Source organism: Tasmannia lanceolata, unplaced genomic scaffold (assembly GCF_043159265.1).
Source record: "Tasmannia lanceolata isolate RefF3 unplaced genomic scaffold, GAP_Taslan_0.1 ptg000005l, whole genome shotgun sequence".
NCBI lineage: Eukaryota > Viridiplantae > Streptophyta > Magnoliopsida > Canellales > Winteraceae > Tasmannia > Tasmannia lanceolata.
This window is the reverse complement of record NW_027518682.1, coordinates 9,508,280-9,531,867: the sequence shown is the minus strand read 5'-3', so window position 1 is coordinate 9,531,867 and position 23,588 is coordinate 9,508,280. Positions and strand designations below refer to the sequence as shown.

The 23,588-nt window shown below is 38.9% G+C and overlaps 2 protein-coding genes and 1 pseudogene across 15 annotated transcripts; 1 reads left to right on the top strand and 2 right to left on the bottom strand.

Annotated features, from left to right (window-relative positions):
• The first annotated feature begins 227 nt into the window (after nucleotides 1-227).
• Nucleotides 228-7,151, top strand: CLP2 (CLP protease proteolytic subunit 2). Its single transcript, XM_077379445.1, has 9 exons — nucleotides 228-618; nucleotides 725-768; nucleotides 873-945; nucleotides 2,384-2,504; nucleotides 2,601-2,738; nucleotides 2,880-2,996; nucleotides 3,117-3,185; nucleotides 3,301-3,392; nucleotides 6,481-7,151. The coding sequence occupies exons 1-9, from the start codon at nucleotides 545-547 to the stop codon at nucleotides 6,620-6,622; spliced, it is 870 nt and encodes a 289-aa protein (XP_077235560.1). The 5' UTR covers nucleotides 228-544; the 3' UTR covers nucleotides 6,623-7,151.
• A 5,202-nt stretch (nucleotides 7,152-12,353) lies between these two features.
• On the bottom strand, nucleotides 12,354-16,244 carry LOC143877408 (general transcription and DNA repair factor IIH subunit TFB5-like). Of its 13 annotated transcripts, none has more exons than XM_077379434.1 (5): nucleotides 16,000-16,244; nucleotides 15,626-15,695; nucleotides 12,851-12,917; nucleotides 12,548-12,736; nucleotides 12,354-12,389 (listed from the first exon to the last, which is right to left on the bottom strand). In XM_077379434.1, exons 3-4 carry the CDS (start codon nucleotides 12,883-12,885, stop codon nucleotides 12,559-12,561), a joined length of 213 nt encoding a protein of 70 aa, XP_077235549.1. In that variant the 5' UTR covers nucleotides 12,886-12,917; nucleotides 15,626-15,695; nucleotides 16,000-16,244; the 3' UTR covers nucleotides 12,354-12,389; nucleotides 12,548-12,558. The 13 variants fall into 13 exon arrangements, with proteins under 13 accessions (XP_077235549.1, XP_077235554.1, XP_077235556.1 ...); XM_077379439.1 differs by adding an exon at nucleotides 14,302-14,361 and having other exon boundaries at nucleotides 12,354-12,736; nucleotides 15,626-15,727; nucleotides 16,000-16,239; XM_077379441.1 differs by adding an exon at nucleotides 14,302-14,361 and having other exon boundaries at nucleotides 12,354-12,736; nucleotides 15,626-15,724; nucleotides 16,000-16,239.
• Nucleotides 16,245-16,741: 497 nt separating this feature from the next.
• Nucleotides 16,742-22,929, bottom strand: LOC143876340 (cysteine desulfurase, mitochondrial pseudogene; annotated as a pseudogene). Its single transcript, XR_013250374.1, has 2 exons — nucleotides 21,877-22,929; nucleotides 16,742-17,279 (listed from the first exon to the last, which is right to left on the bottom strand). The product of XR_013250374.1 is annotated as a cysteine desulfurase, mitochondrial pseudogene (transcript).
• Nucleotides 22,930-23,588: the final 659 nt, after the last annotated feature.

Below are 23,588 nucleotides of genomic sequence, written 5' to 3'. Positions count from 1 at the left end.
CAGCCGCGAAATATCTTCTGTGATGGACCCTAGCAAATCCCATAAAAGCAATCAGACAAAATCTGCTAAAAAGTGAGCCATGTGGCTGTTCTCTAAAGCAACAGTCAGCTGCGAAATGGCTTTCCGTGAAATTGCCTAGCAAAGGGAAGAATAATCGTAACGTTTTCGTCGCTTGAACAAGAGGATCCCATTCCCACCTTTTACTTCTGTTCACTCTTCTGGCCGTGCATCATTTAACAACTCTTGTTTCTAACCATCCAAATGAAAACCCACTGATCAGAAACTCAAGCATCAAACATCTATCATGGGGCCCACCCAAAATGTACGGGCCCCGACCTCCTTTACAAATTTTACTTCCTGTGATTTCAGTATTTAGCACCCTATCTCCAAATCCAATTTCCAGGAGAGTAAGGCTCCCTGAATCTTCTCTCCATCTTCTTCTTCCATCTTCAAAACCCTAGAAACCCTAACCCTAATCCTAACTCTCTCTCTCATTTGCTAGATTTCTTTGTTCCACCTTTCTTTCTCCTTTCTCTTCTAAAAAATGACTGCTGCTTTCTGTGCGACCGGTTCCTCCGGTCTTCAATCTCTAAACGGAGATTATCAACCTTCTTTCAGGTAAAACGCTTTAGCTTTTACCGAATCCTTTTTCCATGAAAACGCCGAAGAAAATTTCATTAGTCTTATCTATTTGTTTCTTTCTTCTCGTAAATTTTTGTTGCAGTTGTATGAGCAAGGTATTTGTTGGATTGAAACCCCAATCCACGGGTATAATTTCAATTCCTATGATTTTTTTTTACTATTTAACTGATTTCCGAAGTTTATCCTATAAATGTTTTGTCTTACATTATTGCACACATTTCTCCTTTTAGGTCGTTTTGGGATTGGAAAACCTAACCTGACTGTTGAATTCCATGACAGAGTTCATAAGCACCTCCAAACGAGGTAATTGACATTGAATTTTTTTTTTTTGAATGGTAATTGGCATTGATTTTTATTTTCATTTCTTATATAAAATTCAGCTTGTTTAGAGCATCAGTCAGTTTTCGGAGTTCTAACTAAAAGTCTGTTGGAAATTAACAAATTATGGTCATTCCTCTTCATCTTGGATTATATTGTGTTAATTTTTTTGTTGAGATTCTAATGAAATTTGCATTACACGTGGGAATCGATTAGAAATTTTCAACAAGTATCAAAATTCATCAAGTCGATTATTTTTGCAAGCTATCTGCTGCTCTGGATGATTTTGGATATGGAAACTTTCAATAACTAAGATTATGGTTTTAAGCCTGCTATTAGCTATTTTGAGGTGTATATATGATTGATTGCCATTTGGCTGAAAGCTCAAGCGACAAAAATATCATTTCTAAAGGAATTGTTATTTGGCAGGGAGAGGATGTGTTTTTGTGAATCAAAAGATGTTAAAGAAAAAAATGAGAAGAGGAAAGAATTAGAACAGCCACTAATCAAATGGTCATAAACTATTGATGGAAGAAAATTTTGCCACCAACTACCTTTGACTCGTGCTATATCAGTGCGCTCTACATGTGATCTAATTTTTTATAGATTAATTTTACTCTGAAACATTATTGTAGCTAAGAAAATCTTGGACCATTATCCTCTCATAAATGATGTCTTCCTGATTTTTCAAATGAAAGAAAAAAGAAGGAGAAATATGTTGTCTTCCTATTTGTAACCCTTAAATAAAAAAGTAGATAAAATGACGCAATACAAAATGTAAGATTGAAAGCATAGGATAAACTGATAAAGCCAAGAAAAATTGGAGAAACTATGTAGAAAAAAAATAAGAAGGCCAATAAATTAACAGATGCTTTGACCCAATTGCTGATGCATGCAAGAGATCCCCTCTCTTCTCTAGAGGGATGGTCAGCCACCTCATTAGCCTCCTAATGAAGGCGATGGAAATAAATCTTCAGCGAAGAGAACAAATCCAAAATGTCCTCAACAGAGCTAGCAAGTCATGTACGGTAACCAATCCAGCACCTAGTGGCCTTCAAATTGACTGTGCCAAAATATCCTGCAGTAGTTTCTGTACTAAATTGGGTTTTAAAAGTGAAATTTAGTCCATTTTCGGGTCTAACTCATGCTGATTAGTCCTTATTAGTGGGTAGTAAAAGATTCATAAAGTTATGAACTTGTTCCTTGATATTTCTACTATTATGAATGTCCCCCATAAGTAAGGATTTGTTGCTATAGATGAATTAACTCGTGTAGCCCTTTGTAATTCTTTATACTGGTCCTTCTAGATTAGCTTATTTCCTGATGAGTATGTATCACTTCTTTCTCAGAAACTTTCTCCTATTGTTATTCAATTATTGACACATATTTGACATTGAATGTATTATCCTGGCTTGGACTGCAGGCTTTCAACCAAGAAAGCAGCACGCGCACGTATTAGAATGATGCCGATAGGTACTCCTAGAGTACCATACAGAACTCCTGGTGAAGGAACTTGGCAGTGGGTTGATCTATGGAATGCCCTTGTAAGTTACCTAAAGGTCCTACTTTTCATGCTCCATTAGCTGTCTATTTTACTTTACACTTCCAAGAATTCTGACTATAGAATTTTTGAGTTGCAGTACCGAGACCGTGTTATCTTTATTGGGCAACATATAGACGAAGAATTTAGCAACCAGATATTGGCAACAATGCTTTACCTTGATAGCATAGAATCTTCAAAAAAGCTTTATTTATATATCAATGGTCCAGGTGGAGATGTGAGTTTTTTTTCACACTGTCGATTATCCTCACATCATTTCCATCCTTGTTGTTTTACTGTTGTTTATAAATTAAAGCCTTTTCTCCTAGATCAATTCGCTTTTTTTTTTCTCAATATTTAAATGTTACATGGCTTACAGCTTACTCCTAGCATGGCTATATACGACACTATGCAAAGCTTGAAAAGTCCTGTTGCCACTCAATGCGTAGGGTATGCCTATAATCTAGCAGGGTTTCTTCTTGCAGCTGGAGAGAAGGTCTGAAGATTTGCTATGAAATTCATTGCACATCATAATTTCGAGTGCATTGAATTGTGTTATTTCATGTTTGAATTCACACCTTATTTTTTTTCTTCTTTCTGTTCCTGCCTTATTAAGGGTAACCGTGTTGCCATGCCTCTTTCAAGAATCGCGCTGCAGTCTCCTGCTGGGGCAGCTCGTGGCCAGGTTTGACTTCCAATTATCGTTCCAATACAATGGTAGAGTGAAAAATGGCTCTTCTTTAGATATTTCCATATTGTAATTCGTACACATGATGTAAGCTTGAAAACTCTTTCAACAGGCCGATGACATTCTGAATGAAGCAAATGAGCTCCTTAGAATTAAAGACTACCTGTTTCAAGAATTGTCTAAAAAAACTGGTCAGCCTGTGAGAAGGTATAGCTCTCTCTCTCTCTCTCTCTCTCTCTCTCTCTCTCTCCTTCTCCTCTCTCTCTCTCTCTCTCTCTCTCTCTCTCTCTCACTCGCTCTCTCTCTCTCTCTCTCTCTCTCTCTCTCTCTCTTCTCTCTCTCTCTCTCTCTCTCTCACTCTCTCTCTCTCTCTCTCTCTCTCTCTCTCTCTCTCTCTCTCTCCTCTCTCTCTCTCTCTCTCTCTCTCTCTCTCTCTCTCATCTCTCTCCTCTTCTCTCTCTCTCTCCTCTCTCTCTCTCTCTCTCTCTCTCTCTCTCTCTCTCGATTTGTTTTTAACAAAGAATGAAAACTTTATTAAGACAGAACAGAAAACAGAATAAAGATCTGATTGCTAAGGGTGACTGTGTAGAGAGGTACTTATGTGGGGGTGATCTCTGCCACCCTATAATCCTTCTTCCTCCCTGAAAAACATTGTTTTTCTTGTGTAGCTGGTCGTGTGACGTACATGGTCCATGTTCATTATCTTGCTTGTTTATTGTTGTTCTTGGATAAATATTGCATAATGGTTCATTTTAGCATGGAGCTGTCAAGATGATTATGGCATGCCTTTCCATTCTTCTCTTAGCCCCTGTACCTCTGTTATCCTTTTATGAGGTTGTAGTGGAGTTCCTTCTTAGCTGTTAGAGAAGGCACCTTTCGTTGCATTTCTTGTATATTGTGATCTTTTCTTGAATCCATTGCCTTCTTACCTGCAGGATTTTACTCCAATTATTCTGGTATGCTGGTGGCTTTGTAACCGATAGAAACTGATGAATTGGAGTTTGTCCTTCACTATTGGATTAATATTTATCAACCCATCTTTTGTTACAGTAAATTTCATTTTTAAATCTAGCTCTTTGAAGTAGTTCTGATGATTATATCATGCTTAATCTTTCATTCCAAATAGATGTAAGATGCCTGGAGAGTGGAGTCAATAGCTTACCCTTTTCTTCTATCTTTTTTCCAAATACTGTTTTTTTTAAATAACTGATAATATGGAAAACAACAAACCCAAAAACATAAATGGGACTTGAGTCTGTAAGTGCATGCATGATCAAACGGAACATTTATGGACGCACATATGCCCTTGATTCTTCTACAGATTTTGAAAATCTCCTCACAGGTACAATTCATACGTAGTCACTTGTCTGATGATGTTAAGATAGTTTCCCTCCTTCACGATAAGTCCTAAAACAAACAGAAAAACGTCTACCTAACGAGAAAGATTGTTCCACCTAAATAAACTCTAATGCCTATAAGCTTTGAAAAAGTGAACTGCAAACCGTTTAAGTGGTCCCGAGATATACCCCACAACACTGGGCCATCTGGATTGAATTAATACCAATTGTTTTTTTTGTTGAATGGTGAAGAAAATCTATATAAACAGCCAAAAAGAACCATGGCCTTGGAGGTCACGCCATACAACACAAGAAGGATGAAAAGAATGGTAGCAAGATAAACAATGCAACTCAAGGGGTGATCCATGTTCAACACTGCTCATCTGTTTCTGTTAGCTCTTTGTGTTTTTATAACTTGATAGATTAAGCCTTGAAATTGGAGCCTATGATAAATAAAAATTATAATATTTGCAGTGGAAACAAATCCCCATATTTTACTTTTAGGTTTCAATGATTTTTGCCCGAATTGACGAAAGCATACCACATCCTAAGACTTTTTGGTGTAGTGGATCTCCATGCCCGATCCCTAATTGTATTCGATACTTTACTGTATCTGGCACTCTGGCTAACATAGTCTAGACTAGAGCAGCTGACTTATAAATTGTTGCATGTTAAGACTCTATTGATGTTAAATCAATATGGATTGGGATCCACGTTCATTCATTAATGTTCGATCCATTTCGGGATATATCCATACTAATGGGACCACCCGTGCAATGCACGGGTCGAAGAAACTAACCAAATTAAAGAAATCAAGCACAAAAGCAAATAGGAAGCAAACATGAATGGTGTTTTTTGTTGTGTAGAATGGTAGAGTTTTCTACCTGGCTGGATATGGTGCAGATCTAACTGGAGAAGAAGATGGGAGTAATAGTGATGTAATATTGAGTGCTGTGGAGGATGCTTTTGTAGCTAAGAGGTAATTGGGATGATTGGAGAAAATCCAGGAGATTTTGTAGCTAAAACGGGGTTGGTCATAAATCTTCCGAAATCGGTTCGTTTATGGGTCTTTTGAAAGAGGGTGCCACATAGGATCTATGCTAGATGGGGAAGCTGTCCACATCAGTGTGAACAGGGAAACCCTCATCTAGCTATTTTAGATTTTGTTCCCTCTTCTCTTTTTTTTGTTCATACTGTACCTGTACCTCCTCTCGCTAAAAAATATTGTTAATACTTTGTACATATTTGACTTGAAGTTAGTTGGATGAAAAACCCAAAAGTCAATACCTCCGACGAGAAGAAAAAGAAGGCGTTAAGATACCCTCCTAGCCCAACCCTAGACACTGTTAAGATCCTTTTTCTAACATGCTCCCATTTTTTAGTCTAGAGTCAAGACTGATGAATAGACCATGTTACGTGCTCCCATTTCATAGTGACTGAGGGGGTTGAAGATGGGTTGTACTTGTAGTTGTATTTTGGTATGTGTCTCTATACCCATTGAGCAAAGATAGGTTGTAGTTGTATTTTGGTATCTGGAAACATATCATGGGGATGCCCTAAAGTGCTCATGGTATGTTATGAATATACGAGCGAAAACTGTGAAAGTTTAGAAATATACATAATACCCAATTGAAATGTGATATCTTCATGTGAGAAAGAAAGACTGGTCGAGCAGCAGTAGCAGCTGGAACACGCACAGAATAAAGATCTACGATTCACCACCACTATAGGGGGATGAAACTGATTCTCTACCTATACACAATACTACATTTCTTGCTTGCTTTACTTTTCCAGATTTGAGAAGTTAGCATAACATGTCAAACTTACCTCCCAGTGCTTAGAAACATGATTTCTAATTTCATAATAACTGGTTGAATCAGGGAGTAATGTTCTCTCAATATTTATCAATCTGCAACACGAGTTGTATCTATCAATTAATTTTATTTCTCAATGATGCAGATCAACAAGGATTTGAGGCGGATGAAGCGCTTTAATGCTCAAGAGGCTCTGGAGTATGGGCTTATTGATCGAATAATCAGGCCCCCACGTATCAAGGCTGATGCGCCACGCAAGGAGATAGGAACTGGCCTTGGTTAGTTGGTCTGCCACTACCAAGGAACAACAAGGTTCGCTACCGGATTGACGGAAACAAAACCAGTTGGAGTTTTCAAGATTTAGGGCCTGATTTGATGCTTCATAAAACTCTACTTACTGTGAAGTGTCACTTATTGGTTTTCAATGTATTGCAACCTATCCTTGTTTGGTTGCAATTTTTTTTTTCTTGCATACCTAAGTTGGTGGTGAGTGAAGCAAACCATATGAAAAGATCTAATATGGTTCCTGGTGGACCACCAAAGCATGAAATGATATCACCGTTGTTGTGCTACTATGCGCAATAGGCTTTTCTCGCTGGACAGCCTGAGCTCGTGACTCAGTCGGAATGAGCCTCTGGACTGATTAGCTGTTCAAAAACAGCGCTGGAGAAAAGTTGTGTGAGGTAAGCTTGATCTATTACAGTACAACAAATATATGATATGCTTTTGTCAATATGAGTTAAGTTCATTAAGACTTATAGATATCTCATGATCTATTACAGTACAACAAATATATGATATGCTTTTGTCAATATGAGTTAAGTTCATTAAGACTTATAGATATCTCATAGTTAAGACAGTCCGTTGTCCTTTTGTTTATGTTGCTTTATCTATCAAATCTTGAAGTCCTCCCCAAAGCTATACTCTTTTCCGGGTTAAAACAAATGTCCCAAGGGAAATGTTTCCATGAATTTGGAAGTTTAATCCACCGAAGATATAATCATGCAGAGAATTAAGCAAATGTGGATTATTGAACTAATCTAGTTAGGCACGAGTAAGAGTATTAAACCATCCTGTCTAAGTAAACAATAAATAAATCAAAATCTAGTTTAATTACGTTATTTTGTAAGTTAATTTTTTATAGACATCATGTTGCACAACTGCGCTCCACTGGGTTGTCTTATTGATCCAATGTATGGTTCAAATAGCAAGTGGAACATCGTTTAGGCAGTAACAGTGTGCTCAATCATTGTTGATAAGTAAAAATGGGTGATGATATTTTCACCCCTGCAGTACGCATTAGCCCCCCTTTTAAAGGGGATTTGATGTCAAAAAGCATTAAAAGTTGCCCACTGTTAACGTTATAAGGGGGGCGAATGCATACTGTAGGAGGGGGTAAAAATATCATCTACCTAAAAAAAAAAAAAAATAGCAAGTCCCCAATGTTTTGAAAAAGAAATTGAAAAGAAGGGAATTGCTAACGTCCATCGCAAAAGGGTTCTGCGGCTGGTCCATCGCACGTCAGACCAGTCATTAGCCCCCCTTTTAAGGTGATTTGATGTCAAAAAGCATTAAAAGTTGCCCACTGTTCACGTTATAAGGGGCGCGAATGCGTACTGCACGAGGGGGTAAAAATATCATCTACCTAAAAAAAAAATAGCAAGTCCCCAATGTTTTGAAAAAGAAATTGAAAAGAAGGGAATTGCTAACGTCCATCGCAAAAGGGTTTTGCGGCTTGTCCGTCGCACGTCAGACCAGTCATTAATGAAGACAACAGCTTTTGTCTCTGAGGTGGATGGTTTGACGTGCAACCAAGGTTTAAAATTTTGATTTCGGTATCGGTTTCGGTCTTCACTAAAACCGAAATTTTGTAATGCTTTAAAAAAAAAAAGAAAAAAAGAAAAAAAAGAAGCCATTTTTTCGAAATTTCGGACCGAAATTCCGAAATTTCTAATTTCGCCAAATACCGGTTTCGGTCCCCACCAAAAACCGAAATTTCGGATTTCGGTCGAAATTTTAAACCATGCGTGCAACAGACCAACCGCAAAAAGCCTTTTGCGATGGAGTTTAGCAAATCCCTCAAAAGAATAGGATATATTATAGGGTGATGATATTTTCACCCACTTTTCACGTCAAATCAAGCTATGAGGGAAGCGTGCACGTAATTTACGGGAGTGAAAATATCATCTCCCTAAATTATATCATACTCAAGAATATTCAAATTACCTAACAAAAATTAAAAAAAACAAAGAATATTCAAAACAAGCCCTATTAATCGAGCATTAACTAATTATGAAGAAAAAGGTTTATAAAACAGGATGAGGAATATCCGAGTTGTATCCTAACCCTTATCCAAGTATCGTTGGGCTTTTGAAGGATTTGGGTTATCATGGTCTAGCAATTATTGGCTTTTAGCAAAATCGGAGACTCCTTTTCTGGCAGGCAACAATTAAATCATACTAAAAGGAAGAAAATTATAGCACATTAAGAGACCTCACACATGATGTACAGTCGAGATCATCTTCAGATCATGAGGCTGGTGTTCGCTGTGTTCTTATCATAAAGCAAATAAGCAGACGATATAAAGACATGCTTGTTTTAGGATTGTCCCAGACAGCCACTCTAACATTGCCCCGTCTTATTAAACACATGGGTCCTTTCATCATAGACTACTAATGTTGTATTCGACACATGGCAAACCAGCATGTTTTCCCGTAGGTTCATATGTTTCTTTCTGGTATATAACAAGCAATTTGGTGCCTGTCATGGTGGCCCTCCCTTTCAACAAATGAAGGAATTTGGAAATATAGAGTTATTATATTGTGCCCACATGTAGGTGCACGTATTTTAAAAAAATTACATATGGTTCGATGATCCAAAACGTGTGTTCGCCCTGACTTGGATGGACCCATGCCCTGAAAACCACCACAGATTGGAGGGTTAGGATCATTCTATGGAGATGATTTTCAGGGCAAGGGCCTACCTAGTTCGAGCCCAACAAATGAATGGTTTGTGTCATCGAACCATGAAGGGCCCGCTGTAAATTCATAATAAAGGAGAATTTGGAAAGGGAAGTGATAAATCCACCCTTTTCGAACACCCATGACTGCAGTTCAGAAGGCGCAAGGGACTGTTATTCACACGACTTACTTTGATACTGGCACCATTAATAAACCAAAAAGGCGCAAGTACCAGCTCTCAGTTCTCTTGCTGTAAGTTTGGTCTGACTGTAGTTCAGAAGAAAGCCCTTATTTTATTGCAAGATTTGCTCCTCCCATATTCCTCGCTGGAATACTGTTCCCATATGAAAAGGCATTGAGCCCACATGGGACTGTCTTGGGCTATCAGGATCCGATTGAAACTATCGTAAAATGGATGATGAGCTGAAACATGGATTCAAGTCACGTATTGATAATTTACACAATGCACCTTTGTTTTCCAGCTGTTGAACACTACCTGTTTCTGAATGGCAAGATTAGCAAATAGTCTAAGAAAAGCGGCTCAATTTGAAACGCTGATTAGTGATCCTACTGGTGCTGCCAAGCCTAAGATCAAGGCGATGAACTGAAACATCAATTCAAGCTCAATGGGAAGGCTCTAATCCTACTGTTACTGCCAGGTCTAAGATGCAAGGCAGTATGTAAACTAAAAAAATAAATTATGTTCAGTGGGAAACCTGTAATCCTACTGTTGCTGACAATCAAATTCAAAGGGATAAGGAAAGTGGGAATCAATCAAATTCAATGGGAAAACTCCAACCGTTGCTGCCAGATCTGAGATAAAGGGGATGAAGGTACTTGAAAATCAATCAAGTTCAATGGAAAGCCTAAGAAACGAACTACCTATGGGATGGGTGATCTTATAAGGAATTGGTGGTCAGTTATATGGGACAAACCAATCAGAATCAAACCCAAACCAAAATGGGTTCCACCGCCACTGGCGTGGCTAAAACTTAACTTTGACGGTTGCTCCCTCGGTAATCCAGGGAAGGCTGGTATAGGGGGAGTTATCAGAAACTCTAGTGCCTTGATGGTTATGACTTTTTCTGGACCAGCTGGTATCTGTGACGCAAATGAAGCGGAAATCAGGACTCTCCTATTCAGATTGCGTTGGGCTTTTGAGCACAACCAACATCCTCTAATTGTCAAAGGGGACTACCAATGCCGTAACCTGGGCCTCTAGTTTCTCTTTCTCTAATGCTCTGTTTGGTTCTCTTATTTTGAGAGAAATAGCAGCATATGTAATTCTAGTAATTCGCCCTAACTCGCCCGAGTGTGTTTGGTTGGAAATTTAAGCAAAATGGGGTGTTTGACCGCCGTGGATTTCGGTCGCTTGTCGGTGACGTGGCAGCCTCAAAACTCGCCCGAGAAATTTCACCATTTCGAAGAAATAAGGGGAGAAATTCTCGGCAAATAATTTGGGAAATGTTATCAGCACTACTGTATTTTGATGAGGGCACTCTCACTTTATTAAAAGTACGGTGTGGCCCACATCGTAGGATGATCCAAACCGTCCAATAGATGGACCACAGCCTAAATAGATTATACGCCAAAAGTTATTTATATAGGTTGATCCTAACCCTCCGATCTATAGAGGGTTAGGATCAACCCTCTAGCATTCAGATCAGAGGGTTAGGATCAACCTATGGAAATGAATTTTGGGGCACAACCTATTTAGGCTGTAGCCCATCTAATAGACAGTTTGGATCATCCGCGGGCCATACCGTACTTTTCATAAACGAGAGTGCCCCCATCAAAATACAAATACGGTAGTGTTGATAGCATTTTCTTTTAATTTTTCTGTAATTATCATAAGTTTATAACTTTCATGAGTAGTTTTGTTTGTTAATTGTCATATTTTGTTTGTAATTTTCCTTCTTTATTACCATTTTTCGGTCATTTTTCATTTAAAACTTACCACACACCTATAGCAAGTCTAATAAACGTAATGATTACTTTTTTTTTTTCTATATTTTTGCTAGCCACCTTTTTCACCCATTTACTTCTTCGAATCTTTGCATAAGGACGGGCCACAGGCCGAGCAAGTGGAATCGGCGAAGGTCGCTAGCAAATTCCTGTAAAAAGAAAAAAGGGATATGTTATCAGCACTATTGTATTTTGATGTATTTTGATGAGGGCACTCTTACTTTATTAAAAGTACGGTATGGACCACACCATAGGATGATCCAAACCGTCCATTAGATGGGCCACAACCCATGTAGGTTGTGCCCCAAAAATCATTTCCGTAAGTTGATCCTAACCCTCCGATCTGAATGTTAGAGGGTTGATCCTAACCCTCTATGGATTGGACGGTTAGGATCAACCTATGGAAATAATTTTTGGAGCACAACCTATTTAGGTTGTGGCCCATCTAATGGACGGTTTGGATCATCCAATGGTGCGGGCCGTACTATACTTTTAATAAAGTGAGAGTGCCCTCATCAAAATACAATAGTGCCAATAACATTTTCCAAAAAAAATCTCCCAAACCAACCAAACACCTTACGGGAGATTTGCTCTCAATCTCCTCTTTGACTGATTCCCTCTTGATTTACTTTCAATCTCCCTTTGACTTCTGCTTCTCCAAATCCTCCCTACATCTACCGGCATCCAAACAGAGCATAAGGGACCCTGGAGATTGCAGGAACTAGTGGCGAAAATATTGGATCTGATAAGGATACTTGACCCGAGGATTGAACCGGAGGCGGTCGGCGAATGAGGTAGCGGATAGCTTAGCTAAGGCTGGAGCCCAAAGGGAAGAAATTGAACTAGCATCCTTCCTATAAACCCAATTCAGGCTGCTGTAAGGATGGAAGGAGTAATCTAGGATATTGTACTTATCTTTACCTTTTGTTCCTTCAATTTGGTTTCGGGTATGCCTGTGCCTTTGCTCTAATATTTTGTAAAGCAGGTTGGGACTCCTGGTCCCAAATGCCTCCTAAATATAATGAAATAGTCAACTTTCAAAAAAAAAAAGTTCAATGGAAAGCCTCTAGAAAAAGTGACTCCAGGCAGTTCTCAAGCAAAAATATCATATTCCCTCCAGTCTCTCTGCAGGTACACACAATTTAATCTGTTAAAGAAACCTAAGTTGCACATAATTCGAAAAACAGAAGAGAAAAGAAAAGGCCAAGCTCATCTGTATAGTAACTTGCAAACAGTAGACTTGGGTTCTCAGCTGTTCATAAGACGGATTGAAGTTCTTATACCTTGCAACAAGTCATGCGGGCTTCTCATAGGAGTTTTGGTCTCTGAACTCGGCAATGCGACTCCTAATCATTTCAGCCACATGGGGTTGCACAAACATGTGAGTGCTGTCGAGTATGTGTACTATAAATTTCTGAGAAGCAGGCAAAGCCGCATTCATATTGACAATGAATTGCGCCATAGGTATGTCACTGGAGACATCAAGAGAAATGGGCACAAGCACAATTGATTAGGTATCTAAGAAAATTTGCAACACAAATGAGCTTGAGAAACACATGGTAAAGCTACGATAGACAGATAGTTACCACGAGATAAGCAATCCTTTGATGGCGTTGACCATCTTGTATAGCAATCTGTACTCAAAGGCTTAGCCTGTAGATAGAACCTTTACCACATGATCACTAATGAAAAGCATGATGAAATTGCATATTCTCGGTAAAAAAAAAAATTCACAATCCGTACAAAGAAAGCTAACGGTGATGAGTACGTAAAAGTTCCAAACGAGGATGTAAATACCATCCTGTTTCTGACATGGACCAGGTTAAAAGACTATCTTTAGATCCCACTCAGTGTTTTAAAAGGTGTGGGAGGCATATGCTGTGAGGCGCCCTCAAAATGCCTCAAGGTGCAGCAGAAACGGAGGACAACCACAAAAGTTTACGTTTTTAGGGCAGAGACGTATGGAAGGCATAACAAGGCATACACCTTTCACTTGAGGCACATGCCTCTGATGAAAGGCATTCGCCCACCACGCATGCACATCCAGGGCAGTAAAAATCCACCAAAGGGTTGAAAATTTTGATTTTTTGTTTTTTTTGTTTTTAACTTAAAGCTTCTTAATGTTCAAGTGTAAGAGGGACCTGTAAGACCTATTTCCTATTCTAAAATCATCTATATAGTGATTTTAGAGGCTGAATTTTTTCTCATGTTCTTTTGTGATTCTCCCTAACCGTTCAACGGAGTCAGGAATTATCGCTTCCAGTGAATTTCTATTATCAATATGAAACTATTAGTGGTGGGCCTATTTGTGATTGAGCACTCGTTCAAATAGTGAGTCCCTTGAGGTATAAGATGGGTAACAAGGATTTTGCTTTTTGCATGAGATATACAAAAGACTGCCTCAAGCATAATTTGGCAACGACGCACCACAAAAAATCGTGACCAAGCGTCCACCGGAAGTCTAACAAGCAAACAAATTCTTTAAAGGGTTTCGAAAGTGAAAAAATAGAAGAAATTAACTTCCGATGGGCATTGGGGGTGGGGTGTTGAGAGTGATAGTCCAAGTAGTGAGGGGATTGAGAGTGTGACTCTAATTAATGTTGGCGCTTCCCAACCCGAGGCTGAGGCCAAGGAGGAAAGAAAAGAAGTCAGTAGAACAACATGAATAAGATGGGTTTTGCTTTTTACTTGGACAAAGATCTCAAGTTCTTTAGGTTTTGCATTTTTTCTTTTTAACAAAGGGATGAAGAATTGAGTTATGTATTGCAGAAGTGGTGAGATACTGTTATGAGCAGTCACATTTAGATTTAGATTCTTGTTTGACTGGGCCAAAACAGCAGAGTTTTGGGCTAGAACATGCAACGGCCCCAAACTGCATTGACTCGTCTGACTTCCGAGCCAAATCAATGAGCTTCAAAACACCACAAACAAGACCACCTAGGATAAAAAAATGAGCGGATGTCCTGATAATACCATGGATCCATTCTCGAGAGAAAAGATGGCATATTAACAAAAGTTCATGTTCAAAGAACGTCACCTTGGTCAACATAACACAATCAAGCTAAGCTCGCAAACAATTAGTCGACCACAAAGATTTCTGCACCAGTAAATGATCAATATGTTCAACAGGAGATGGGTTTGAATCTTGGATATTGAAATTGGACAATGTAAGAATGAACTATTTATCACCATAAAATGGTTATTATTCACAAAATTGAAATGGCGTTTATCTGAATTAGACGTGTTATAGACTGAACCATAAAAATTAGAGTTAGATTTTGCACTTGCAGAGAATGAGAAGAACACAGAATGAAAGAAAAATGAAGGGATGTTTTGAATCCAATTGCAATGAGATTCATCTCAAGGTGCTGAAATACAAAGGAAGAACAAAATGGAAAGAGGGTCGGGATTGCCATACCCTGAGTTCAGCGAAAATGAAAGAACCCAAAGCTCTATAATTCTTCAGCAGACCATAGATATTATATTTTTTTTGAAACAAGAAACCATACATATTATATACCAAAAGAAAAGAAAATATTCAAATTACCAAAGAATCTAAATTCCTGATGAATAAGTATTCTGTCCTAAAAATATCTGTAGTGACTAGGGATCAAAGTAAAATGCATTTTCGAAATTTAGTGAAACATGAAGAGGTTTTAGATGCACATCCCCAAAAGTGCCATGATATAGCGAATACCTTGGCTGCAGGAGTAAACCGACCAACCCTTCACACCAGACATTCATTTCCTCTCTTGTAGTGGGGGACCTTTTGGTTTTAATGCTAGAGCCACCTCGATCTCAGGTCTCTTTGTAAAGAAGAGATACCTACGACAGTATATAACCTTTTATACTCTAATCCACTGTTTCAAAACTCAGTGGATAACCTTTTATACTCTAATTCAATATTTCAAAACTCCCCATGTCAATCGTCAACTCGCCTGAGCCAACTCCCTCTTATTCTGGTCGAGTTCTTGTCGGAGTCCACATTGTGCACTACCAATTCAACAAAAACTGCTTTGACCATCCCGATTTACGATTGCGTCAACCGAGCACTCGGCTCGACCGCAATGCACCAAGTCGACTAGGATTTGTTTTGGATGTGTTTTGGTCCAAATCCGCATTTTGAAATGTTGCTCTAATCCCATATATATATCACATGTTTATTCAAAAGAGAAGCACATAACAGCTCAAGTATAAGGAGAAATTTCCAATGAGTGCATCGAACAATCATATTTATGTCAAAAGCTCCTTGGGACTCTTTTAATGTGATTGGTAATTGCAAAGCTAATATGCTTGTAGAAATCATTGTCATTGTAGAGAATTAAGGCATATCGATCAAAGTGACAAGATATTGGAAATACCTTGGCAAGAGGAGTAGATCAACCAAAATTTATTTCCTCTCTTGTAGTGATGGACCTTTTGGTTTTCAAGCTGAAATAATCTCAATCTCAGGCCTCTTACTACTTCAGTCAATAAGGACTCAATTAATTAAGGGAAACATATCTATGCTTTGAAACCATAAATCAACATTGTTTCAAACACTTTACTCTTTTCAAATTGCCAATTTTCATGAGTTATTTGCAAGTGATGCAAATTTTATAAAACAAAAAATCTAAAAGTGCAAGGTTTGATGACCTTGGTCGAAGATTAAACCGAATTTGAAGCTCAAACCTAGGAAGAAAACTTACAAAAGAAATTTAAAAGAAAGAGAAAAACAAGGAAAGAGAATATTTACTTGAATTTGTTAGAAGAAGATGATGTGGTGGACAAGTGAGAGGGGCTTCAAGCAGCTCTAATGTTGGTTTTCACAGATCTCTAATCCAAGAGTTGGGGGAATAAATAGACATGAATAAGGCTGAGACGGTGACCGTATAACAGAGTTTCCCGGCTACCAAGGCGTGAATAAAAAGTCCCAGCGGATGCTAGAGTGAGAAGAAAAAGACTTTAGATGGAAGGAGACTGCCCTAGAATCAGCTATGTATACCAAAAGAAAGTGATGTATCATCCCCCTTTTCTTCCCCGGGCCACCCCTCCAGTGTACTTATGAGTTATGTGCTCTCTTTTTTCGGGGCGGGGCGGGGCGGGGCGGGCCGAGAAGAAAAGGAGGAGGAATACTGAGTTTCAACATTTACATTTTTTTCACACCTTGTCAAATGAAATTGGCTTCTGAGGCCAGTACAAGCTGGCATCTTCTTTACTCTTTTCTCTCCATTTCAGCTGAGAATAGCAGCTATCCATGTCACTACCAAGGTTTGAAATTTCAGTTTCGGCCTCAGCCGAAAACTGAAATTTCCGTGAAAATCTTATAATTTCTGCCAAAATTTTTAAATTTTGGTTTCAGTTTTAAATTTCGGTCCTGACAGAAATCCGAAATTTAAAACCATGGTCACTACACATTTCCTTTCATTTTTCCATGTTTTCTTTTTATCATTTTTTCTCTCTTTTCCCTTTTTTTGTTCTTTGTTCCTTAATTTCACAACAGCCTAGGATCTTTCTTTTTTTGTAAGGTAACATTTCTCATTTCATAAGCAAACGATCAGATTACAATCCAAAAGGGACAAGCTGTCCCAACATAGAAATGCAAGTCACCCAACAGCTTGCGACAAAGATTCAGTGATTAAAAATCAAAACAGATCCCAGAATGCAATAAATTACAAAGACCAGAACAAGGGTATCTAAGGCGCCGCCACGAGACTATCTGACACCTTAGGATATTTTCAAACACATCAACCGAAGGCAGGTTCACCCAATCCTTAGCTACGCGATCAGCCTTCTCATTGGCGGATCTTCTCAGGACAAATGACACGAACCAAATCCTAGATCTCAGCAGTGATATTTTCAAGTTTCCACGGTCCCCTTGGAGGCCCAATCTAACGCACTCAACGAGTACAACAGCTTAGGATCTTCAACAAGAAAGAGATGAGGAAGATCTCAAAAAGGGCCAAGCTGACAATCAGTAAGTCACTCAGCTGTCCTGAAGAGAAGAAAGCCACTCTTCCATATACTTCTTGCTGCCTGCATAGGAAACAAAATGAAAGTACTATCTCAGCATGGGTAAGAGAACGTAAAGCAGGCACTTTGAAAATTTGTACCCAGTTTTTTTTTTTTTTTTTTCACTTCTCTTTACCAACTAAAATTGCATTTGAAAACTGAAACAGGACACAATAGATAAGCCAGAAAGAACTCCCCTTAGCAAATAGAAAATTGCCAGTTTTTCATATATATAAGAACTCTCCGTATCAAATTGAAAAATGCCAATTTTTTATAGTCTTTTCAGATTAAAAAAATGTCATTTTTCAGATCAATCTCAAGCATTATATATAATCCCCAAGTTTTACTAGCAAGAAAAAATAAGGGTTTAACAAGAATGAAAGAAATCAAAACAATGTAAAGGAAAGAAGCGTCCAAAAGTATGTTGTGGATCATGAGATGGCAAGGAATAACTGAAAAGCCTGGACAGTTGAACGAGTTTGGTTAGCCAATTAATGAAGCGCACCCTCCAATTTTACAGAGGTTGCTTTTGCACATGGTGACCGCCACAGATGTTGTTTTTTATGTGGTGATTATGACAAACAAAAGCTCCCTGCAGAAGTGCAGGGTGGGGAAGTTGCTAGATTCCCTGTTGTTATATTGACAAGGGTAGCAATAATAATGTAAATAAAAGAAAAATATCAGCCAAAAGGACCTGAGGCCTGTCAATGGAGTGTCACCGCGATGTTAAGATTATTAACAGAAGTCCAGTGAAATTACTAAAAAAGAACTTCTTAATAACATGATGAAAAGTGAAATGTTCGGTATTTGGTGGAAGGAAAGAGCTAGTTCGGTGATGGGGTTCTTTGGCCAGGAAATTGCCAAAATACCCAGGTACAGAACCTTCTTTCATACACAAACAGGTAAACATACCAGACACAGTTTGGCATTTTGGTCATTGATTTGAATCATCTATCTTTGGTGATCAGGTACTACAACAACCTTATAAGAAACTAGCAAAACCTATTTCAATACTTGCCATCATAAAGTTGTTTCTTTCGGAAACCACACACCATACAATGCTATGAGTAGAAAAAAACTAAGCATAATGAGACTAGCATGTTAAATAAAATAGTATAACTCTTAATCGGGCAATCAACAACTGGCAGCATCTTGAAACAACAAACTTGATCTAACGAGAAGGATAGTAAGTATGGCTACAGTGGCTCACCAACAGATCAAATTATTAAAAGCAACCTTCTTGTATTTTGCACTTTTCACAAAGAAACTCCACCTCGTTGTTCTTTGGTTTTGCATAATGAGATTTTCAGACTTTCTTACCTGAAATTTTAAGAGAAGCCCCTTATTTTCATGATTCTTTAGTTATATGATGATTATTCTTTTAATTGATTTATCATTAGATGGCCGACTAAGAGGGATTTGAGTAGGGGTGGCCAGAACCGAACCAGAACCGAACCGGAACCGAACTGTAAAAAAATATTTTTGGTCCGGTTCGGTTCCACTGATGAAGAACCGAACTTATTCGGTTCGGTTCCGGGTCTAATGTTCTCGGTTCGGTTCCGGAACCGAAAAACCGAACTTTGAATATATATATATATATATATATATATATATATATATATATATATATATATATATATATATATATATATAATATTTTTATATTTCTATTATACATATACTTAATAATATAAATTACTTATAATATTAATAAGTAATAGTTAATACTATTATTATAATAAGAAAGTAACTTATATTATAACTTTAATTAAAAGTTTTTATAAATTATAACTAATAATTAATAATTAGCCATTAGAACCGAAGAACCGGACCGGACCGAACCGATTATGTTCGGTCCGGTTCGGTTCAGTCCTACTGTGTACTACGGTTCAGTTCGGTTCTTACGGTTCATGGAACCGAGAACCGAAAAAAAAGGAACCGAGAACCGAACCGGTTGGCCACCCCTAGATTTGAGGTTGCTTATTTAGGAAAGTAGTCTGATTAGACAACTAAGGTTGTTGTTGTTTCCTAGTTGATTTCAAACTTTACAATTTCCTTATAAATATTCTAGAAGGAAAGGGAAACATAGTCCAGCTTTGAAGCAATGTCATTGGGATCATTTTCTTGAAGATTGTAATACAGGATTTTGCACGAATTCTGTTCTGTTTTCTCCATATTATTCGCCCCTATGTAGGACTGTCAATCGGGATGGGCAAACTCAAAGCCCGCCCGTTCGGCCCGCTAAAAGCCCGCCCATAATTAAAATGAGAACAAGCCAAACCAAGCTTGGTCAAAAGTTGAAGCCGTAACTCTAATCTAGGCTAAGCTTGATCAAGGGTCGTCTAGCCCGTTATCGGCCCGGGCCCGATAATATATTTACTATATAATTTTTCAGGATTTTTTATGCCCTTAAAAATAACAGTAGATATTAATTAAATAGGTACTTAAACATTCTATGTTACTCTTTATGATATTAAATGGTTTTCTAATTCAACACTTAAACAGGAATACGTTCAACAGGTTTTTTTTGGATGGAATGCTCAACAGGTTTTTGGTTGTTAACTTGTCTTTGAGCTGGTACCTGGTCTCGTTGCTCTGTGCTTTCCTTATAGTCTTTTCTCGTGTAGAAAATAAGAGGTGATGGGCAAGCCCGAACTCGGCTCGAAGCCCGTTGTGGAGTTTGGGCTGAGTTTGGGCATTCAAATTTTCTAATTTAGTCAGGCATGAACTCGGCTCGTAGCCTGTTGTATAGACATGGGCTGAGCTTGAGCACCGCAGGCCCGCCCAAGCTCGGCCCGATTGACAGTCCTACCCCTATGCAAGTAGGTTGCATAAAGTTCAACAACCGATTGTTTCCTCAAAGTAAACCTAGGGTGCGATCATACCAGCACAAATGCACCGAATCCCATCAGAACTCCGAAGTTAAGCGTGCTTGGGAGAGAATAGTACGAGGCATGGTTTTAAATTTCGACCAATAATTTCGGATTTTGGATTTCGGTGACGACCAAAACCGAAACGTACAGAAACAGAAATTTCGGAAATTTCGTCGAAATCGACATTAAAATAATAATATTTTAATGCCTTGAAGAATTTCGAACGAAATTACCGAAATTTTTCGATCGAAAATTCGTCAAAAAAATCCGGGATTTTGTGAGTGCGTACAAAATTTCGGGATTTCGGCTGAAATTTCGGTTTCGGATAAGTCCGAAATTTTTTAGCCGAAACCGAAATTTCAAACCATGGTACTAGGATGGGTGACCTCGTGGGAAGTCCTCGTGTTGCACCCCTGTCTCTTTCTATCCATAAAAAGCAAGTAAACTTGCCGAATTCAGTTCGTCGGCATTTGGGAGCCTCACTCCTTCACGAGGATAGCGTCACATTAAATAGCCTGAGTGACCCGCAACCCCTGCTGCCCACAGTTTTAAGACCGATTGAGTTCTGCTGGGCAAAGCTTGCAAACTGTACCTTTGAGCGAGTTTTTACCACAATGCCAAATCCTTACTTGCTGCCACAATAGTTGAACTGCTGTTTGGAGTGCTAACCGCAGAAAACTGCTAACTTGTAACCTTCTTAGAGACTGCCCCACATAGACCTGCCGCCTGTTGGATCCGCTGCTCGAACAGCCAAGAGAAATAACCTAACTAACTGTTACCCAGATTTTTAACAAGTTCCAAATAGATCCAGCCTATTGTTCCATACAGATCTCAGCAACTTGCTACCCTGAATTTTAGCTTTTGGTATAAAAAAATCTCACCACTAGCCGTCCGTTTTAACATATCCAGGGGGGTTATTTGCAAGATCGTCAAGATGATCAAGGATTCCCCAAGCACACTGTCTATAGGGTAAAAATTTTCATTGGATAACCTAATGAGCCCAATTTTTTCCTTTTGACCTATTTCTTGTTTCTTGAAACTCTATAGGAGTCCCCCATTGTGTTAAGAATAAGCATGCTTTGCCACAGTTTTTTTTTGCAAACATTTCGACAATGAAAGCAAACAAAACTAATAATTCCTAAGCTACAAATAACCAAATTCTGCACATATAGTATCTAAGACAAATGTGTTGTAATCCATATAGATGACAAAAGATATAGGCATGCCCTAACAGCATCTATCACTTAAAGAGTTTGCAGTAAATGGATACATTGAGACTGAACAACTTCCAAAAGCAATACAATAAAGAGAAATAAAATGGTTGCCAAAAGGAACCTCAGCAAATCAAACAATCTAGAATGAACAAAGTAGCTTCCTATTATGCACTGATCTCGCCAAAGCTACCCTGCAGAATCGGCCAAACCTTCCATTCCTCAATACACATAGCATACATTCACCACAGATGAAAAAGAATAGCATACCATCCCACACAATTACAATATGTAACCACTCCCAGTAACATGTAATCTAGAAAACAGATTTATAGTCTATCTCATTTATTAGGTTTCTGGATGATATAGAAGAGTAAATATTTTACAGTTCATATGAACAAAGAAGACATTCATACAAAACTAGAGTGTAAGGCTTTTTCTTTCTATGCAATATTCACACAAATTCCATGCCAGTTCCTGATTTATATATTAAACATGACAAGAACGAACTAAAAACCAGAAACTTTGCTCACATACCTTAAAAGATAAACCTGGGTAACCAGATACGGACGAAAACAGCTCAATTTAGTTCCTCCCCGTTCATAAATTACAGATATTTAAGCTGGGGAAGACGATCCAGGACATGAAAAAACGAACCCAATTCTCCAACAATGCACCCATCATCATCAGTGTTGAGCCCATTGAATACTCTTAATATCTATCCCCTCCTTCACCATTTCATAAAGTGGGCTCATCTCCCTCAACTTCTCCACCTGCTTCACAGTCAGCTCCACTGCCCTATCAATCTCCTCCTCCGTCGTAAACCTCGCAATCCCAAACCTAATCGACGTATGCCACCCTCAAAGCCCTCGAAACATACGAAGGCTCCAAGCTCGCGCTCGTACTCGAAACCGCAACCTCGTTCAACCCCATCAACAAACTCTCCCCCTCAACATACGCAAATGATAAATTCAAATTCCCCGCGTACCCCCTCTCTACACTCCCATTCACCACTACCCCATCCAACCTAGCCCTAATTCCAGTCAGTAGCCGCTCCTGCAAAGCCGATATCCGCCCCTCATCATACTCCATCTCCTTCATCGCCAATTCGCAAGCGGCCCCCATTCCAACAACCAGCGGGGTCGCCACGGCCGTTATATAAAGCGCCCCAACCCCTTTGGGACCATAAATCTTACGACATCAAGCTGATATTCATTTTTTCAACATCAATTGGACAATTGGGATTTTTCCTAGGGCTCGTGTCGCGTCTGTATGAAAAGGAACATTCTTCTACTTACAAATTTTCCCAATTTCCTCAACAGGTTGTATGACACCAATCTCGTTATTGACCGCCATGACAGAGACTAGCCCGGTATCCGGCCGGAATTCCGACCGGAGCCGATCCAAATCCAGGATTCCATCGGTCCCCACAGGGAGGTAAGAAACATAAAAACCCTCTTGCTGGAGGTACCGGCAGGAATCTAAGACGCACTTGTGTTCTGTTTGGGTGGTGATGACGTGGCGCTTCTTATCACCGTAGAAATTCATGAGTCCTTCGACGGAGATGTTGTTGGATTCGATGGCACAGTGTTACAAAGACGAGTTCGACCCCATGCTTTACTTCTGTCCTAGTTGATCCGGATTCGACATTAGAAGTAGAACTAGTCGGTCCTACTCGGGAAGAATAAATCAGTTGGTATTTTAGATAATAAGATTAGAATACTAATTTAGATTGAGATTATCTTTATTTAGCTATTTCTATGTTTATGTCTAACGGTGTCAATTTTGGCTCGAGCTCGAGAGCTCGGAAGCTCGCTCGAGCTCAGCTCGAAAAAAGCTCGGCTCGAATCCTTAACGAGTCGAGCCGAGCAGGCTCGTTAAGGCTCGTTAAGAATTTAATATATTTAAATATATATATTATATATTAATATATACACTAAAAGGGTTGTCCAGGAGTGAAAGGGGGAGGCAAAATATGTCACTTCATTTTTGGAACCTCATTTGTTACTTGGACCACCCCCCATAGTGTAAAAAAAGTAGTCAAATTACACTAGAGAGGGCTGTCCAGGGAAGATGAGGGGTGTGAACTTAATATAACCCGAGCTCGGTAAGGCTCGCGAGCCTGGCCAAGCTTGGCTCGGCTCGGTTCGTTTACACCCCTATTTATGTCTATGTTTATGTTTATCAGAGATGAGGTTTGGGGTGTTCTTGTTGGTTTGCTATGGGAGAAGGGGAAGGAAGGTATTAAC

Coding starts and splice junctions, on each gene's coding strand:
- CLP2 (XM_077379445.1), top strand. CDS start 545: ATGACTGCTGCTTTCTGTGCGACCGGTTCCTCCGGTCTTCAATCTCTA. Junction 2,739..2,879: donor TCAATGGTCCAGGTGGAGAT/GTGAGTTTTTTT, acceptor CATGGCTTACAG/CTTACTCCTAGCATGGCTAT. Junction 3,393..6,480: donor AAAACTGGTCAGCCTGTGAG/AAGGTATAGCTC, acceptor TTTCTCAATGAT/GCAGATCAACAAGGATTTGA.
- LOC143877408 (XM_077379434.1), bottom strand. CDS start 12,885: ATGGTCAACGCCATCAAAGGATTGCTTATCTCGTG. Junction 12,737..12,850: donor AAAGGATTGCTTATCTCGTG/GTAACTATCTGT, acceptor TGATGTCTCCAG/TGACATACCTATGGCGCAAT.